At 39.1% G+C, this 19,821-nt stretch overlaps 2 protein-coding genes across 4 annotated transcripts; both read left to right on the top strand.

Annotated features, from left to right (window-relative positions):
* The first annotated feature begins 479 nt into the window (after positions 1 to 479).
* On the top strand, positions 480 to 4,735 carry LOC110522511 (ADP-ribosylation factor-like protein 1). The gene is made up of 6 exons (XM_021600958.3): positions 480 to 649; positions 2,144 to 2,281; positions 2,479 to 2,560; positions 2,713 to 2,824; positions 3,019 to 3,197; positions 3,442 to 4,735. The coding sequence occupies exons 1-6, from the start codon at positions 646 to 648 to the stop codon at positions 3,470 to 3,472; spliced, it is 546 nt and encodes a 181-aa protein (XP_021456633.1). The 5' UTR covers positions 480 to 645; the 3' UTR covers positions 3,473 to 4,735.
* A 164-nt stretch (positions 4,736 to 4,899) lies between these two features.
* Positions 4,900 to 18,176, top strand: si:ch211-59o9.10 (uncharacterized). Of its 3 annotated transcripts, none has more exons than XM_021600938.3 (11): positions 4,900 to 5,074; positions 11,523 to 11,752; positions 11,908 to 11,962; positions 12,093 to 12,627; positions 12,883 to 13,007; positions 13,215 to 13,304; positions 13,427 to 13,520; positions 13,646 to 13,755; positions 13,964 to 14,085; positions 16,590 to 16,689; positions 16,909 to 18,176. In XM_021600938.3, exons 2-11 carry the CDS (start codon positions 11,535 to 11,537, stop codon positions 16,963 to 16,965), a joined length of 1,506 nt encoding a protein of 501 aa, XP_021456613.3. In that variant the 5' UTR covers positions 4,900 to 5,074; positions 11,523 to 11,534; the 3' UTR covers positions 16,966 to 18,176. The 3 variants fall into 3 exon arrangements, 2 of the variants coding, with proteins under 2 accessions (XP_021456613.3, XP_021456603.3); XM_021600928.3 differs by having other exon boundaries at positions 4,900 to 5,091; XR_016494968.1 differs by having other exon boundaries at positions 4,908 to 5,091; positions 13,627 to 13,755.
* The last annotated feature ends 1,645 nt before the right edge of the window (positions 18,177 to 19,821 follow it).

The following is a 19,821-nucleotide window of genomic DNA, read 5'->3' as shown; positions in this document are numbered from 1 at the left end:
TCTTAAGTATTTGTCCACTGACAGTTAGACACTGGAAATGAAAGCCAGAGATAGGTTTTTAAAGCTTTTGTTTGTATATTGTATGGTGTATTTATTCATTAACATGTTGCTTATTGGTATATTTGTTAGCCAATTAATCTGCTATTGTAGATTAACCTGTATATTTATCTGCTTTTGGAAGTGTGATTGTACTCAATATTCTATGTGACTATAAAACAATTTGCACTAAATAATAAAATGTCATGTTTTTTATTGAAACTATTATGAGTAGCAGTTTCTTTTAATACAGACAGGAGTATTTCACGATGTGTCAATGCAGGCAGCCATATCAAAACTTTGATCCACTCTGCCGGTGTGGTCTTCGATTTGTGCTACAAGTTATTTTCTCCGAACATTAATGTGTACGTTTTAATATTTTCAATGTTGGGACTGTACCGTATAATGTATGATTGTAATGTAAAAGAGTAGACCATCAAATCACCAGTACATCCCTGAAAATAGGTGGCGATAATGTCCTGATAACGGCGCTGTCAATGTAAACAAACCCAAAAGAAAGAAGAAGAGACGCCACTCAATGTACAATAAATATTTTCCTACAAAAAGCTTTGCATACTGATTGATAGCAGGGACTGTTATTAGTCAAAAATGGGTAAGATTCGTTGCTACTTTACAGTTTGCTTTTAGAGTTATCGACAAAAATTTTACATAAAATCAATGTTTAGCCACTGATTAATGTCTGACCATCATCTGCCAACGTTTTATCTTAATATTTGGTTGTATGCCTTAGTGTTAGCATTAGCTAGCTAGGTAGGCTGTTATGGTAAATGTACGATTTCCTATGAATAAATTATGATTATTTGGTTATTCTTTGAGGTATGCCAGACGAACGTTTGCTATCCAGTCAATGTCTAAAATACAGATGACGATATGTTGCTCTACTAGCTGGGTCGTTCCACTAGTAGAGTACATTTTGGGTAGTGTCCAAGAAAACTATTAATTTCACCTAACATTCTGTCATAAAGAGCACATTTTCAACTTCATAAAAAAAACATGTTTTCCCATTTCAAGGGTTTTAAGATGGGAAAAATGTTTTCAGATTTATAGGAATATTTGAACCCACTTAACCCCAACCTTTCCTAAAATTTAACCATCATTGCAAAGCCCTAGTTATTTTGTTGCCATATTCTGTTTGTTTTTTGGGTGAAAAACTGAGCAGTCGAGCAACACGTTAACCCTCTTGCCCATAGATAGATTGAATAGAAATGTTTTAACAATTTCAATCTGCTGAAGCTTGCATTCAATTGCCCCTCCCTGTTGCACACAACACGGTATATTCCCCCTGTCAGGAGGGGATTTATGTGTGATTTAAGATGAAAACCTCAACCCTTTTACTTTAAAGGCACTTTATTGGCATTTGGTCTTTTTTCTTTTACTTGCAAATGTAAAAAAAAATAATAATCTAAAAGTGCCTTTGAAGTAACAGGGTTGACCACAACAGGGTTGAGGTTTTCATGTAAGCTTGTGTGCAACATGGAGGGGCAATTGAATGCAAGCTTCACACAAATTGAAACTGTTAACATTTTTTGCCAATCTGTATATGGACAACAGGGTTAACGTGATGCTCGACGGGCTCTGTTTTCCACCACAAAAGAAAATGGCAACAACATAACTAGGGCTTTGCAATGATGGTGAAAGGCTGGGGTTACGTGATCTTCCTAGGAGTCTGAAAAACATGACGAGGGGAATGTTAAAAGGCAGATTCTTGCCACTTTAGCAAGTCTTTATTCATATAAAATGATTTAGAGAATTTTCCATGTGGTCTATATTAAATGGCACGCCGATAATGGTGTACAATTTCTACTTAAAATATCAATGGGAAACACCCAGCTATCTGCCTGCTCTGCAGGCATCTCATATTACATATTCAAGAAAATAATAACTTTCTGACACGTGAAAGTGAATGCGTACCAGACCGTGCTTTTATGTCTTTAGTAGAATTCCTTTCACAATGTGATGCATTTAGCAGACCTGACAGTTGACATTAATGTTTGTCCTTTGAAGTTATCTGTATAGTTTGACAAATGTTATGAGTAAAGTATTACCACTTTAATCTTCTTTATCCCTCCTGCCTTGTTAAATCTAGGTGGGTTCTTCTCCAGTCTTTTTTCTGGCCTGTTTGGCACCAGGGAAATGAGGATACTGATCCTGGGGTTGGATGGAGCTGGGAAAACCACAATCCTTTACAGACTTCAAGTTGGGGAGGTCGTCACCACTATTCCCAGTGAGTGAAAATAACTTATTCTCAGTGCTGAGGAACACTCACACTGATGGCCTAACTCCTGCATGCCCATACGATGGTATGTCTTGCAACAGATAAATTGGTCATCGGAATGGCTCATGCAGAGAATGACATGCAAACAGTTACGATTAACTTACAATACTAGAAATTAGTTGACTTACCATTCTCTTCTTTTTCAGCCATTGGTTTCAACGTGGAAACGGTGACATACAAGAATCTGAAGTTCCAGGTGTGGGATCTTGGAGGGCAGACCAGTATTAGGTATTGAGACATTCCTGACTTCAACTTATTTATTGTAGCATATGTCTCACACATATCTGAATATTGCAACCATCAGCAGTCAGTTTGTCAAGAGTCAACCAACAAATGTATTGGTTACCCAAATGTTCTTCTTGCATCTCTCTCTGTTTCAGGCCTTACTGGCGCTGCTACTACTCTAACACTGATGCTGTTATCTATGTAGTGGACAGCAGTGACAGGGACAGGATGGGAATCTCCAAGTCTGAACTGGTGGCTATGCTTGAGGTATGAGTAATGTGGCTTTAGTAGCTTGTATAAAAGCCTTCCATAGTTGAATATGTTTACTGGTCCCATGGCTCTCATTAGCTCTTTTTATCCATGTACTTGCTATATTTTGATGGAATTGTGAGCTAAACAGCATGTGCAGTCACAGACTAGGTTTCCAGATATAGAGGGCTCTGTCTGCATTCTCTCTGCAGGAGGAGGAGCTGAAGAAGGCTATACTGGTGGTGTTTGCCAACAAGCAAGACATGGAGCAGGCCATGACTCCCACTGAGGTCGCCAATTCCCTGGGCCTGCCAGCACTCAAAGACAGAAAGTGGCAGATCTTCAAGACCTCCGCCACCAAGGGAACAGGGTTGGATGAGGCCATGGAATGGTAATGGAATTGGAACCAAATTAATGAGGCTGTTTAGTTAAGGATAAGGCAGTTTTTATGTGTGTGTGTGTGTGTGTGTGTGTGTGTGTGTCTTTCAGCTGTTAAGATGATGACAGTTTTAAATTATCATTAAATTAATAACATGGTTTGCATTAGGAACAAAGAATATGAGTGACAAGCTGAGGAGTCATTCAATATACAACAACAAAACTGAATAATTTTTCTGTTTCTGCTTATTCCTTAGGCTGGTGGAGTCTCTCAAGAGTGGACAGTAACCTCAGCCTAACACCATGCAAATAAATGTGACTTCCCGCCGCATATTTATGCTAAATTCATTGTTATAATCTTCGTAGGAGCATTGTTAAATCTCTGAGCTGTTTCCCAAAACCATCGTTACTAAAGTTGCACTTGAACACGCTCATTATTTACCGACTGCCTCACCACTCGTAGAACAGTTAAGTGCATCGTTATGTTTTTGACCTTCTGTGTCACTTTATTTACAGAAGATCTCTGCTAAACATAGAATCAAGATGTTCATCTCTCTGATTATGACTGCCGATAACTTCAGAACAAAGTTGACTACAAATACAAAGTTGCTAAAGTCTTTGCAATTATTACAAGCAAGTAAGTGAAGGATAAAAATATGCTTCAAATTAAAACCGAGATAACTGCATTAAAAGATAAATAGGCTACATGGGTCTATATATTTCAACCTAATTGAAATCAATGTCATGTTCAATCAATTTAATTCTATTTTGCCAATTATTGTCTGTATCTGTAATTTTTGCCTCAATATATTTTGATGTGTAACAACATGTGCGCAATGATGTGCTCAATGTGATTTTGTGCATTATTGGGTAAGCATTATAAGTTGCCTCAATATTTGCAGCCAACCATAGGTGGTAATATCTTTCTAGGAGCTGATGCATCATCAGGATTTTGGAATATAATTTGAAAGGAGAAAGTTGATTTGAGAGGAGCGCTGCTTTTGTTTCGATCCTATCAGTGTCAACACATGGTCTAACAACGCGTTTAGTGAATGTTCATTCTGCATGTTGTTTTGAGAAACGGACGTTACATCTTTGGCCGTTGTAAGAATGAGGCATCATTAAAACACTCTTAAACCAAGTTCCATGGCTATCAGGAAACCAGGCCCTTAACTGAGTGGTTTGCCTTGTTGCAGGGGACATCCTAAAGATGGACTTTTTTATTGCTGTCCCTGAGTCTGAAGTTTTACATTAGCTTCCATTTAGTTCTTATCAATTCCCCTTTTCTATTCCTAGTATATCTAGCTAGGTGGACTCGTTTTTGAGTGTATAGTGTGTGTGTGTGTGTGTGTGTATATATATATATAAGTTATGGATATGTGGTTGTCTGTTTTTTTTCTTGTGTGCTCATTATTCCAATACTCAGTATTGGTCCTGATAAGTTGGGTTAATTGATTTTTAATATTAATTGATGTACCTTGATAATGGCGTTAGTGATAATGTAAATACACAATTATTAATTAAATAAATGAACATCGTATTTGCAAGTGATGGCGGTTACTGGTATTTGAATTGACATATTAAGTACGGGAGAATTTAACCACAGTTTTCATATTACCACAGAGTTGTCATTATCTTTGATATTATGGTCTCTTCAAAACCACTTCTGATGGTTACTTTTTTATGAAGTGATGTCGGAAGTGAACACAGAACATGACACGTCACAAACGGAAATAAAACAGAATGTTGTGGTTTTGGCGCTGGAAGAGAAAGGAAATTAGTAGCTGGTTAACTAGCTGGCTGGAATGTTTAGTCGTTGTATTTTGTGAGATGGATTAACAAGAGGGCTCTCGAGAACAAGGACCAATTGAATCGTAATCACGAAGTCAGGTGTGATCTATGTGAAGGTATTAGTTTTGTTGTATTTATATTAGATCAGTCAACAGTCGTTAGCTAGCATACCACCGGGTAGCCACAGGCACAGTTAGCTAGCATACCACCGGGTAGCCACAGGCACAGTTAGCTAGCCAACGCATACCAACAGAGTGCAGTACATATTTGCCAGTAAATTAGCTAATGTTTACAGGTTCACAACTCATAGGGAATATCTAGCTACTCATTGATATGTTTATGTAACGTTAAGACGTTACGTTCCCACAATATTTCAATCATGAAGCGAATGAGTCATATCCTTATGCCGTCAAAATAGTAATTTCAGAGTCAAATAAATGGGGATCCTATAGAACTATTCTAATTCCTTGGTCAAATACAGGTAGTTATCTAACCTAGTTATCTTTTAATCTAGCTGCCTAGCTAGTAATCTGATTTAATCAGGCTGTAATACACAATTAATTGGTATATACAGTACGGTGACTTTAAAGTATTCACGCCCCTAGAGTTTCTCAAAATGTGTTACAAGGTGGGATTAAAATATATTTAAATGTCATGTTTTTGTCCAATGTTCTACACAAAGTACTCTGCAATGTCAAAGTGGAAGAAAAATTCTGGCATTTGTATATAAAAAAAATAAATAAAACAGTAATATATCTTGATTAGATAAGTATTCAACCCCCTTAGTCAATACATGTTAGAATCACCTTTGGCAGTGTTTACAGCTGTGAATTTTTCTGGCTAAGTCTAAGCTTTGCACACCTTTTCTAAGCAACTCCAGTGTATATTTGGCCTTGTGTTTTTAGGTTATTGTCCTGCTGAAAGGTGGATTTGTCTCCCAGCGTCTGTTGGAATGCAGACTGAACCAGGTTTTCCTCTAGGATTTTGCCTGTGCTTAGTTCTATTCTGTTTATTTTTTATCCTAAAAAAACTCCCTAGTCCTTGCAGATGACAAGCACACACATAACATGATGAAGCCACCACCATGCTGGAAAATATGAAGGGTGGTACTCCGTGATGTGTTGTGGTGGATTTGCCCAAAACGTAACACTTTGTATTCAGGACATAAAGTTCATTTCTTTGCCACATTTTTTCAGTTTTACTTTAGTGCCTTATTGCAAACAGGATACATGTTTTTCTGTACAGGCTTCCTTTTAACATTGTCATTTAGGTTAGTATTGTAGAATAACTACAATATTGATCTATAATTAACTTCACCATGCTCAAAGGGATATTCAATGTCTGCTTTTTTTTTACCCATCTACCAATAGGTGCCCTTTGCGAGGCATTTCAAAACCATCACAAAACCGTCTTTGTGTTTGAAATTCACTGCTCGATTGAGGGATCTTACATGTGTGGGGTACAGAGATGAGGTAGTCATTAAATTAAGTCATTAAATTAATATGATTTTTGAATGACTACCTCATCTCTGTACCCCACACATACAATGATCTGTGCACAGTGTGTCCATGCAACTTATGTCATTTGTTAAGGACATTTTTACTCATTAACTTATTTAGGCTTGCCCTAACAAAGGGGATACTTATTGACTGAAGACATTTCAGCTTTTCATTTTTAATTAATTTGTAAAAAATAGAGAGAAAATCATAATCCACTTTGACATTCTGGAGTAGGCCAGTGACAACAAAAAATCTTGATTTAATACTTTTTTAATTCAGGCTGTAACAACAAAATGTGGAAAAAGTCGAGGGGTGTGAATACTTTCTGAAGGAAGTGTATATTTAACATTTTTATCTGAAAGCATAATTTCTCAAAGTTGGCATATTTATTCCATTTTGGCCTTACCCAGGCCTCCTTTAACACATCATATTGTTTAATCTGTAGGTGCTACACAGCAAACATTGGTGTCATATGAAGCTTTACCGCTTGCTCTGTAATGTGTAGTATTTAGATTTCAGTAACTTTTTTTTACGTTCATTTATGAATATTGAAGAATATAAAACATGAATATTGAAAACACACAATTTGATTTGGCAAATGTTTCAATGTATTGTTGAACATAATATATTAAATGGACATATCAATGTTCCAGAGTTGGCTGTCTGCTACTTTTAGAGTTATGATCCAATTTGTCAGCATTACCAACAATGAATGTGGTAACCCATTTGCAGGATGTGCAGTGATACAAGTAAAAGGAAGGCTATGATTGGTTACATTGCCTAGATTCCATTTTCTCTCCACAAATTGGGCCATAACTTTAAATCTAGCATAGATCCACTCTAGGACTTGAATATGCTTGTAGAGTATATCATATTCAAAAATGTATAAAACAAAAATAGCCAAATCCAACATTTTTTTTGTTAAAATTTTTCAATATTCATTTATTTAAATTTTTATTGAAATAAAAATACTACTCATATTACAGAGCAAGTGGTAAAGCATCTACAGATGAAACATTATGGAGTCTTAAAGGTGGCTGTAGGAAGGCCAAAATGTCATAAGTATGTCAACTTAGATTCATTATTTCTCAATTATGCTTTTAGATTCAAATGTCAACAATCCTTCCTCCAAAAATCATGGTATTTTTGTTGTTGTCTGGGTTTCATGAGGAATCAGTTTTCCCATACTATATGTGTGTATGTGTATACATACACACACACAGTTGAAATCGGAAATTTACATACACTTTAGCCAAATTCATCGTTTTTCACAATTCCTGACATTTAATCCTAGTAAAAATTCCCTGTCTTAGGTCGTTACGATCACCACTTTATTTTAAGAATGTGAAAATGTCAGTATAATATTAGAGAAAGGGATTTATTTCAGCTTTTATTTCTTTCATCACATTCCCAGGTCAGAAGATTACATACACTCAATTAGTATTTGGTAGCGTTGTCTTTAAATTTTTTAACTTGGGTCAAACGTTTCGGGTAGCCTTCCACAAGCTTCCCCCAATAAGTTGGGTGAATTTTGGCCCATGCCTCCTTACAGAGCTGGTGTAACCAAGTAAGGTTTGTAGGCCTCCTTGCTCGTACACACTTTTTCAGTTCTGCCCACAAATGTTCTATAGGATTGACGTCAGGGCTTTGTGATAGCCACTCCAATACCTTGACTCTGTTGTCCTTAAGCCATTTTGCCACAACTTTGGAAGTATGCTTGGTGTCATTGTCCATTTGGAAGACCCATTTGTGACCAAGCTTTAACTTCCTGACTAATGTCTTGAGATGTTGCTTCAATATATGCATATACTTTTCCGACCTAATGGTGTAATCTATTTTGTGAAGTGCACCAGTCCCTCCTGCAGCAAAGACCCCCACAACATGATTCTGCCACCCCTGTGCTTCACGGTTGGGCTGGTGTTCTTCGGCTTGCAGGCCTCCCCCTTATTCCTCCAAACATAACGATGGTCATTATGACCAACAGTTATTTTTGTTTCATCAGACCAGAGGACATTTCTCCAAAAAGTACGATCTTTGTCCCCATGCAGTTGCAAACCGTAGTCTGGCTTTTTTATGGTGGTTTTGGAGCAGTGGCTTCTTCCTTGCTGAGAGGCCTTTCAGGTTATGTCGATATTGGACTTGTTTTACTGTGGATATAGATACTTTTGTACCTGTTTCGTCCAGCATCTTCACAAGGTCCTTTGCTGCTGTTCTGGGATTGATTTGCACTTTTCGCACCAAAGTATGTTAATCTCTAGGAGACAGAACACATTTTTCCTGAGCGGTCTGATAGCTGCGTGGTCCCATGGTGTTTATACTTGCGTACTATTGTTTGTACAGGTGAACGTGGTACCTTCAGGTGTTTGGAAATTTCTCCCAGGGATGAAACAGACTTGTGGAGGTCTACAATGTTTTTCTCAGGTCTTGGCTGATTTCTTTTGCTTTTCCCATGATGTCAAGCAAAGAGGCACTGAGTTTGAAGGTATGCCTTGAAATACATCCACAGGTACACCTCCAATTGACTCAAATGATGTCAATTAGCCTATCAGACGCTTCTAAAGCCATGACACCATTTTCTGGAAATTTCCAAGCTGTTTAAAGGCAGTCAACTTGGTGTATGTAAACTTCTGACCCACTGGAATTGTGATACTGTGAGTTATAATTGAAATAATCTGTCTGTAAACAATGACTTGTGTCATGCACAAAGTAGATGTCCTAACCGACTTGCCAAAACTATATTTTGTGAAGAAATTTGTGAAGTGGTTGAAAGAGTTTTAATGACTCCAACCTAAGTGTATGTAAACTTACGACTTCAACTGTGTGTGTGTATATAATATATATATATATATATATATATATATATATATATATATAGTTAAAAACTTCTTATTGTTAAAAACTTCTTAAGGACCGGACCCTTTTTCAATTTTCGCCTAAAATGACATACCCAAAGCTAGCAAGGATATGCATATTCTTGATACCATTTGAAAGGAAACACTTTGAAGTGTTTGGAAATGTGAAATGAATGTAGGAGAATAACACATTATATCGGGTAAAAGATAATTCAAAGAAAAAACATGCGTTTTATTTTTTTCATCTTTGAAATGCAAGAGAAAGGCCATGTGATATGACTTAGGAATCTTGGCACAATTTAGATTTTGGCCACTAGATGGCAGCAGTGTATGTGCAAAGTTTTTAGACTGCTCCAATGAACCATTGCATTACTGTTCAAAATGTTGTATCAAGTCTGCCCAAATGTGCCTAATTGTTTTATAGATACAAGGACATAACTGTGCACTCTCCTCAAACAATAGCATGGTAATCTTTCACTGTAATAACTACTCTAAATTGTACAGTGCAGTTAGATTAACAAGAATTTAAGCTTTCTGCCCATATAAGACATGTCTATGTCCTGGGAAATGTTCTTGTCACTTAAGTCATGCTAATCACATTAGTGCACGTTAGCTCAACCGTCCCGCGGGGGAGGACACCAATCCTGTAGAGGTTTTTAACACTATCATTGCATCTTATGTGACTTGTTAAGCAAATGTTTACTCAAACTTATTTAGGCTTGCCATAACAAAGGTGTTGAATACTTAGACTCAAGCCATTTCAGCTTTTCATTTAAAAAAATAATAATTTTGGTACTGTTTCTAAAAACATAATTCCACTTTGACATTATGGGTTATTGTGTGTCTAGGCCAGTGACATAATCTCAATTTAATCTATTTAAAATTTAGCCTTTAAGTAATAATTCATGCCTTCTGGGAATGTAAAACATTTTTTTTTTTACAATATAAGTTTGTTTTTAATGTGTCTGTTTGTATATTTTAAGGCATGACATAGGAGGTTGCAGTGAGTTACCCGACGGGTTGAACTATACTCTTCTCATCAATTATATATATATATATTTTTTAAAGTATTCTCAAACTGGAAATCAGCCAACCCTCCGTCGTTCACGCAATGGAAAGATCAAAAGCTTTATTATCTTGGCGATGGAGACATACAACCGTGCGGTTTCAGGCCATGTGGTAGAAATTGATATGGAGATATGGATGGGGGCTAGTGGGTCTGGGCAGGTGTGATGTTTTCTAGGATGTAGTCGTGTGTATGTTTTGTATTGTTTATAAAATCTCAAAAATAAAATCTCAAAAAATAAAATGTGGAAAAAGTAGAGGGTGTAAATACTTTCTAAAGGAAATGTAGCTTGAAGCTAATGCCTGCAAAATTGTGTAAATGTTCCTTACAAGCCAGAATGTTGACTCAAATTACATTTAAATGAACTATACCTGTTGTCTATGTGGTTTGTCCTTCAGCTGCTTAAAATTTGAGACAAGATATCCAAAGGAAAATATTGTTTACCCAACTTTTTAGAGAACCATTATTTTTTTCTCTCTTCGATAGCTATTGAACCAAGCATGCAATGGTCATGAAAATGGTATATTCTAAACCAGGGGGATGGAGAACAATCAACACCTTTTTGTGTGAATTTCATTTTTTCATTTTAATTCAATTTTGTTTAATTTTCTGTCTTCCCAAAACAATTCCAACAAAAAGGTGTGGATTGTTCTCCTCTCTCCCCTAATTCAGAATATTCAATTGTCATGGCTTACTTGGTTCAATAGCGATTGACGATGGAACCAAATATCCAGTATACATTTTTTTTTAACCTAGGTGCAGAACCAAACCATATACCTAACAATACTTTCCTGTGACTATTTTGTCTCATCTGAGCAGCTGAAGTACAAACTGCACAGACAATCGGTAGAGTAAGTTTTTAAATGTCATTTTTTTTCTTCAATATTCTGGCCTGTAAGGAACAATTACACAATTTTGCAGTCATTAGTTTCAGGCTGTATATACCAATTAAGTGATTAACTGGACTACTCAGCTAGTAACTTCTCCAGGGGCACCTTATGTAATTTAGGATTAAAAATATACAGTAGCAAACCTCATTAAGACTGCTTGATTTTGAAAAAGTAGACTGCTCTAACTTTGTCATTTACTACATAAAATGGTGTGAATGTGTGTTGGTTTGCACATTGCAGCTTTGACAGTGTATGGACCATACACAAGCTAGTAGCTCCATCTTCGTAGACATGGACAGAACACTGGAGAACTTGGAGCCCAGCAGTCCACTTCAGGACTTTGAGGAACTAGACACCACGGAACCCCTGAATCAGGCATGCCTACTGGATGAGCAAGACCTGCTCTTTGGTGATCTCAGTGAATTTGGCACCCTCAACGAGCCCCCTGTCGTCATCCTTGAGACGCCCAGGTACACTGCTGCTTTGCATATTACGGTCCTGTATTTACTAGGAACACTTACTACCATCGGTGCAATAAAGATCCTGTTTCTGTCAGTGTACCTTACAAAGCAAGACTAATGTGTAGAGCTATATTCCTCAAAATGTTCTCATTCTGCTTGTGAAGCCCTCAGTACCTCAGACGGAGGCGGCGGTACAATAGGTTTGAAAACTTTGGATCGGTAAGTTGAATACATTCTGAAGGCAACAATTTACTATAAAATCCAAGTGTGACATCTCAAGTCTTGCAACAGAAATGTAAAGTTGAGTCGCTGAATGTCGCCACAGCCTGACCTTGCCCTTTTTTTGCAGGTTTCTCTCAGCCCACCTCCCAGTCGAGAGGAAAAATCGCTCATCATGACCCCCACCTCTCATCAGATGTCAAAACGCAAAAAGCTGTCCATGCCAGCCACCAGCATGAGAGGTGAAGCCAAACCGGGCACCTCGTGGGCAACCAGTGGTTTTGTTGCTGCTTCATCTCTCATAACAGACTCTTCTCTGGTGACCTGGCTGGAACCTCCTCTCCCTTCCTCTATGCCATGTTCTTATTCATCATCACCACCCTCATCCTCCCTTGGTGCGCCCCCTGCCTCGCAGGAAGTAACAGCCGGGGAAGGATTTTGCAGAAACACATCGTCTCAGACTCCTGTGGCAGAATCCACAGTGGAACCTGGGCTCCCTAGTTACAACAGAGGCCGGAAGAGGACCTGTAAAAGAGCAGCCTCTACCAAGTCCGCCTCCACATTTGCCCGAGCCCCAACAAACCTCACCACAGACTCTGTGTCATTCCTGCCAGGCACAGAGAAAGAGAGTCATGTTGCTGGCTGGGAGGTTCCTTTCTCTACAGGTAAGAAGATGACACACATACTAAGGCGAAAATAAGTTTAGCTCTTTGACAGAACGCTACTTTGAAATGTTACAGGCCCGATATAGACTATGTAGACCTAATTAAAAATTGAATGCAGAGTAGATTCTAGGTCACTTTTAAGTGACTCACTACACATTGACCAACCTGACTCGAACAGAATTCACAGACAACAGCAGAACCATAAGCTTATCCTTGGTGTGTCTCTGGACCCTCTGACTACTCTTATCTCAACAGCCGAAGCAATGTCGCCCAAATATGACGAGGTGGTCATCAGTGACAACGATGATGATGTCATTGTAGAGGCTGTGGTTCGCGCAGTGCAGTTGAAGGAAGATGAGGCATTTGCGCGCAGTCTTCAGGTAGGGATAACTCAAAGGGTACCACTTATCTTTTTAAAACAAGCTTGCTTTAAGTCAACACTGGTCGACAACACACTGTTGGGTTTTCTACTTCAGGCTAATTCAATCTTAATCAGTACATTCAGGATTGGAACTGAATGAATGACTTTCACATAAAACCTTCAGTCTCCTGATTAGCCTGTGTGATGGATTTTTTTCTCTCTCTAGGAACGGTTTGACCGAGAGGAGCAACTGCAGCAGGAACAAAGGAGACAGCAGGAAGCCATGGCGCCCAACAGACCCCACCACAACTACCCGGTGAGTATTATGTCCAAAAGCACGTATACACTCAATGTGACACTGAATGGGGATTCCACTGTTATTATTTTGAATTGCGCTGCTGTGTGAACTGGTCTGATTATTGTTCTGTCCCCCTCCAGTATGATCCTCATTTAGGGATGAACTGGATGTCGCCCTGGCCCTCAGCAGTGAACTACGCAGCTTTTTCGCCTCTCGTCGCGGGATTAGAGGAAGGTATGTTACTGAACAACAACCACAGTAGTGTGAAATTTACTGGTATGCTTGATGCACTACTTAGTTTGAAAATGGTTTTGTTGCTGTGGTGTGTATGTGTGTTAAGTGTGTGTTGAATCATTCAGAGTTGATGGGAAGGCGCAGAGGAAGAGGCCGATCTCGCGCTCCTCGTCGCAGAAACCCCCGTCATGTGGTCTCTTCCCTCTTTGATGACAGTCAGGGAGACAACTATGAGGTACAACTTGCCTGGGTCCATTTGTGAAACAAACTAAGCTTCTGTCCTCTCCATGTAGGCATCACACCTTCTGTTTTGCAGTCAAACGCTTACATAGGTTTTCCAGCATTTTTCTTGCATTGATTTATTTCTTGCATCCCTAGTAACCCCATTGTCTTAATAATATGGGTTTTGGTTCATGTGTGTATGCTCTGTTTTGATCTCTCAGGCTCTACTGGCCTTTGAGGAGGGCCAGGGTGCTGTTGTGGCCAAGAAAACCCTGAGTGAAAGAGAGATTGAGAGGCTGCCTATGAAAACCTACGACCCAGCACATAGTGCAGGAAAGACACAGTAAGTCACAAACGAGTACCTTTTCCATAATGTAAGATGGGGCTGTCTGAGCACAGGATATTGTTCCAGCCAAAGCAGTGACACATTGATTAAACTCATCATAGTTTCCAATAAAGATGACGAAGTGCAGTTCACCAGTTCTAATTAAAAATACATCAATTTACTTGCTCAGAATATCAGCACGCTTCAGATTAGTGTAGCACTATGTACTTCGGTACTTTTTCATTACTACATAAACAAAAAGTGCAAAGTTCATGCCTTTTGCCTGATCCACTTTTTGCTAGAGCACTGGAAGTCTGGGCTTTAACATGTTAGCTCCCCACTCATGCTGCACAGAAATTAAAGATTCACCCATTTTGAATGTTATATTGCTTTTGTGCATCTGAGCTCTGCATCGATTCCCAGGGTAATTTCATGTTTATCTGAGTTATTGCCGTTCAAGCAGGCAGTAAGTTGGCGGGTATGACTTAGTATTGCGATAAAGCTGCTCTCACTAACCTGGAAGTTAATAGGAATACAAATGACATTTTATGGTCACGTGGCGCTAGAAACAAGCATGTCTGCCACTGCAATAACACATGCAAAACAGTGCATTTGGAAAGTATTCAGACCCCTTTACTTTTTCCACATTGTTACTTTACAGCCTAATTCTAAAATGTATTAAATAAATCCTCATCATCTACACACAATACCCCATAATGACAAAGCAAAAACATATTTATTTTTAGAAATGTTTGCAAATGTATTAAAAATAAACATACCTTAGTATTCAGACCCTTTGCCATGAGACTCGAAATTGAGCTCAGGTGCATCTTATTTCCATTGATCATCCTTGATTTTTCTACAACTTGATTGGAGTCCACCTGTGCGAAAAACAATTGATTGGACATGATTTGGAAAGACGCACACCTGTCTATATAAGGTCCCACAGTTGACAGGGCATGTCAGAGCAAAAACCAAGCCATGAGGTCGAAGGAATTATCCGTTGAGCTCCGAGGCAGGATTGTGTCGAGGCACCGATCTGGGGAAGGGTACCAAAACATTTATGCAGCGTTGAAGGTCACAGTGGCCTCCATCATTCTTAAATGGAAGAAGTCTGGAACCATCAAGACTCTTCCAAGAGCTGGCCACCTGGCCAATCAGAGGAGAAAGGCCTTGGTCAAGGAGGTGACCAAGAACCTGATGGTCACTCTGACAGAGCTCCAGAGTTCCTCTGTGGAGATGGGAGAACCTTTCAAAAGGAAAACCATCTCTGCAGCACTCCACCAATCAGGCCTTTATGGTAGAGTTCCCAGAAGGAAGCCACTCCTCAGTAAAAGGTACATGACAGCCTGCTTGGAGCGTCATCCCGCTTGGAACGCCTGAATGCCAAGCATCACATCTGGAGGAAACCTGGCATCATCACTACGGTGAAGCATGGTGGCAGCATCATGCTGTGGGGATGTTTTTCAGCGGCAGGGACTAGGAGACTAGTCAGGATTGAGGGAAAGATGAACAGATCAAAGTACAGAGATCCTTGATGAAAACCTGCTCAGGACCTCAGCCTGGGGTAAAATGGTTCACCTTCCAACAGGACAACGATCCCAAGCACACAGCCAAGACAACGCAGGAGTGGCTTCGGGACAAGTCTCTGAATGTCCTTGAGTGGCCTAGCCAGAGCTGGACTTGAACCTGTTTGAACATCTCTGTAGAGACCTGAAAATAGCTGTGCAGATATAATATTAGGACGATGTTGGCGTGGCATTGACTAAAATACAGTGGAATAAAATACAGTATACATATAAGATGAGTAAAGCAGTGTGTAAACATTTATTAAAGTGACTCGTGTTCCATTTTTAAAGTGGCCAGCGATGTTTTATATATGGTGCAGGATTGAGTAACCGGGTGGTAGCCGGCTAGTGATGTGCATTTAACAGTCTGATGGCCTTGCGATAGAAGCTGTTTCAGTCTCTCAGTCCCAGCTTTGATGCACTGACCTCACCTTCTGTATGATAGCGGGGTGAACAGGATGTGGCTCGGGTGGTTTATGTCCTTGATCTTTTTGTCCTTCCTGTGGCCTTGTGTGTAGACTGATGAGGAAATAAAACAATTTAATACATTTTAGAATAAAGCTGTAACGTAACAAAAAGTGAAGGGGTCTGAATATTTTCCGAAGGCACTATATATTACATACAGTATATTTCACAGCGGTTTAGATGGTACACTGTCTACACTATGTTTGCTTTGTCATATAAACTGTAATTAGGTGAATGATTTGAATTTTAGCAACCAGGAAATGGCAGAACGATATCTGCATAGTGCACCTTTAATCGTCTCTCCGTCACGTCTATAGATACTGTCCCCCTTCGTCTGTTACATCTCTTCCTCACCTAACTGTGAGCTTGTGCTGTCATAAATGTCATTCATGAGACAGTATCGAAGTCAAAATTCTGGTTTAGTGACAACACTACTACTAGTGTATTCTCTTAGTGTTCTCCAGTGATAATGTTTTCCTCTGTGTACAGGTGTCAGATCTGTTTCTCAGACTATACAGAGGGGGAACTGCTGAGGATGCTCCCATGCCTCCATAACTACCATATGCAATGCATCGACCGCTGGTTAAAGGTACACACTTTTTCTGTGGTGCAATATAAGCAGGCCCCAACACAACCTATTTAGACAGCACTGTGTTACAATGCAGTTACACAACAGTTGGTGTTCTCACCATTTAAAATGTCATTAAATTAACTATTGAACCTTGAGTTTGTACAAGGTAAATGGTAAACTATAAGATAACATGAAATCTATTAGAAAAAAATACACCTGGTTGTTTGCTGTTGGCAGGAAAACTCCACGTGCCCTATCTGCCGAATTGACATATCCGAGTGCAGTGGTAACTGAGCCCGAGTGACCACGGAACATGACCTGGACCTCACCGGACGTACAACGCGACAACCTCTCATGTGTTAAGGTGTTTACAAGACTTTAAGACTTAAGTTTAATTTTATACCCTGAAGATCGACATCCTACAATAACGTTCAATCACCAGATAAGAGTTCAAATGTTTTTAGTTTTTATTAAAACCTCAATTTTCCACCAACATGAAGTTATTCTACTTGAATTATGCAACTCAGGATCGCTGCTATGTTTTAGTATTCTCATTCCACATTGAATGTTTTTTTCAGATCCCCAAAATATTTTTCCAGCATAGTTTCAAATAAATATTTGAGGTGGTTTTATAGGGGTTTTGGCAAAGTTGATCTGTGTAAAATATTGTATAAAAAGGAAAATACAAGACTACAAAAGCCAGTATACTGTTTCAAGTATGCTTGGAACAAGGAAAGCATATTAAACCGCATATACTGTTGTACACTGAATGCACTGTCATGGCTTCTATTGAACTTTAATATGGCCTTCAATCGTTCTGGTGTTTGATGGACTCGTCAGGTGGCTTCTTAGACCCTTCTTAATAAAACATCTTCATAGAGGGCACCATAACTTTGTTATTGTCACATTTCAAGGCAGTGGTGTCAAGTGTGGCCAGTCATTCCTCAGGTTCATAGTACCGCTTTTTCATGGCTCTGTACTTCCTCAGGTAGTAAAGTGCTTCCAACTCCTTGATGACAAACTACCCTCGGGCTATCATTTGTTTGATCATCTCTGGGTCTTTCACATCTTTGTTATTCGAAAATGCAGACTTCAGTCTATCCCTAAAGTAGCCAGCACCTTTGGGATACTCCCATCCAAAGTAGAGGAGCTGTTGGAGGAGTAGAACAGTGACAATTACCCATTGAAGGGGGTAGAAATGTATATTTAAAAACAAAAAAATGTGCGTTAGGGCAGGTAGCCTAGCGGTGAGAGGTGAGCCAGCAACCGGAAGGTTGCCAGTTGAAATCCGAGGTCCGACTGAAGATCTGTCAGGAAGTGAGCTAGCAACCGAAAATGCCTGACAATGTACCCTTGAGCAAGGCACTTGCCCCCACCTCCCACAACACAGCTGGCGCCCAGTCTGTATGTGAGCTTGTCTTTCTGAGGGGTTCAGTTAAAAGGTGATGTTAAATTATGATTGGACCTTGTGTGCAATTTACCAATAAAGTTATCTTAATCTTAAAGTAGTGGTCATTTGATTTCTGGACGTTCTGTTATACTTTAGACAAAAGGTCACGCGAAGAAGAAATTGAAAGGGACAAAGTTATGCTTTATACAGCCTGACCACTTCACTCCTTAATGGATAAGCCATGGTCCCAAAGGCTAGGGACAATTGGACAGCACACAGGTGACTTTCAGTGCTGAAACACATAACTACGTTAACATAGTTGCCTAGAAGGTGAACTCAAAACAAAGTGTAAACAGAAGGTGCTTTCACTGCATTAATTAGCCTAGCCACACGGTTGCTATCCTATGCTGCGGTTGTCCTTACGTGCACATTCTTATAAAACGCTAGCTAGTTGGCTAACTTAGCTTTTAGTTTACTTTTTGGCTAGACACAGCTGTTGGTGTTGTGGCTAACAGTTAGCCAATGCTTTTCTCTCTACTCTAATATATTATGTAGATCACAGCAGACAGCTAAACAATAACCTACAATAAAGTTAAAACAAACTGCAATACATAAGAGGTTTTAACATACATTAGCAGAGTATAGTTACTGTCTTGCACGCTTTGTACAAAATAATAAAATGCAGTACGACCGGATATTTCTAAACATAGCTCTTTATTAGCTATAACTGGCATGTCTCATACCATGATCAACCGAAGATGACCTCAACACCTGGGTGGTTTTACCCAATCATAGCGCAGTATGATACGGCGGTAAAATGCATCCAATTACAAGTCAGTATGTTGACACATGAATATTACAGTATCCTTACAAACGGTGTCATTGGATCATCGTTGTAAACGTACGCGCAATACAACGTTTACGGAGCCTTTACGTTAATTTGTACCCGGATCAGGGTTTCCGCTAGTTACCACAGCCTAAATGGGCTATATAGTAAAAATGAATGGAAACAAATATTTGGTGTTCGGTCTTAATTTAAGTTTAGGCGTGTGGTTAGTGTTTACGTAAGCTTATTAAATATCAATGATCCTACCAAGAGCAGTGTGCGGTTTCCTTTTTCCTTCATCTTGTTCAACTGTTGCCATGCACCTGCAAAGAGATTGCTCAGATGTGCGAGTGCCTTTTGAATTTTGGTTAATGATGTTTAAAATAAGATTTTAAGAAGATAAATTGTAGAAACAGGCAGGGTTTGTTACTTTGTGGCTGTGATAACTAGTGAACTCGGACCAGTGGGTCGTCACTAGTTATCACCCCAAAGTCATAAACCCCACCTATTTCTAAAATCTGATTTTAAACCTAACCTCAGATGCACTATGCAGAAATCACTGACATTTCTTGGTTGCAAAAATTCTAGTAGTTTGCCTAATTTCAGTTTGTGATTAAACAAATAAGTATAGTGTAGAGAATTATTGTACCATCTAAACCGCTGTAAAATATCTTTGCATAACCCAAAATATTGTATTTTCAGTTGGTGTACATAACAAAAAGATAAACAAACTTAACGGGAAGCAGAAATAATGCACATGAACAGTATGTAACTTTCTGGGCTACCTGACCAAATTCACAAGTCCAAAAAGCACAAGTCCGTCCAGCTCCGATAGATGTGCTCTCACTGTGTGGTATCCCTGTAGTGAGTAGGGTAGCTGCGTCATTCTCTGAAACCAACCTTTTCGGATGTAGCCCATGACCATTTGGAGGTC

The sequence above is a fragment of the Oncorhynchus mykiss genome, chromosome 1 (genome assembly GCF_057628025.1).
Source record: "Oncorhynchus mykiss isolate SJ-2025 chromosome 1, ASM5762802v1, whole genome shotgun sequence".
In the NCBI taxonomy this organism is placed as follows: domain Eukaryota; kingdom Metazoa; phylum Chordata; class Actinopteri; order Salmoniformes; family Salmonidae; genus Oncorhynchus; species Oncorhynchus mykiss.
The sequence above is the reverse complement of the archived record's forward strand: the minus strand, read 5'-3'. Positions and strand labels throughout refer to the sequence as shown.

What these genes read in the sequence shown, in the direction of transcription:
- LOC110522511 (XM_021600958.3), top strand. An exon ending in GGTCGTCACCACTATTCCCA is followed by an intron (nt 2,282 to 2,478) that starts GTGAGTGAAAAT and finishes CTTCTTTTTCAG; the next exon opens with CCATTGGTTTCAACGTGGAA. An exon ending in AACTGGTGGCTATGCTTGAG is followed by an intron (nt 2,825 to 3,018) that starts GTATGAGTAATG and finishes TTCTCTCTGCAG; the next exon opens with GAGGAGGAGCTGAAGAAGGC.
- si:ch211-59o9.10 (XM_021600938.3), top strand. Translation starts at nt 11,535, where the DNA reads ATGGACCATACACAAGCTAGTAGCTCCATCTTCGTAGACATGGACAGA. An exon ending in GTCATCCTTGAGACGCCCAG is followed by an intron (nt 11,753 to 11,907) that starts GTACACTGCTGC and finishes CTGCTTGTGAAG; the next exon opens with CCCTCAGTACCTCAGACGGA. An exon ending in GACCCCACCACAACTACCCG is followed by an intron (nt 13,305 to 13,426) that starts GTGAGTATTATG and finishes GTCCCCCTCCAG; the next exon opens with TATGATCCTCATTTAGGGAT.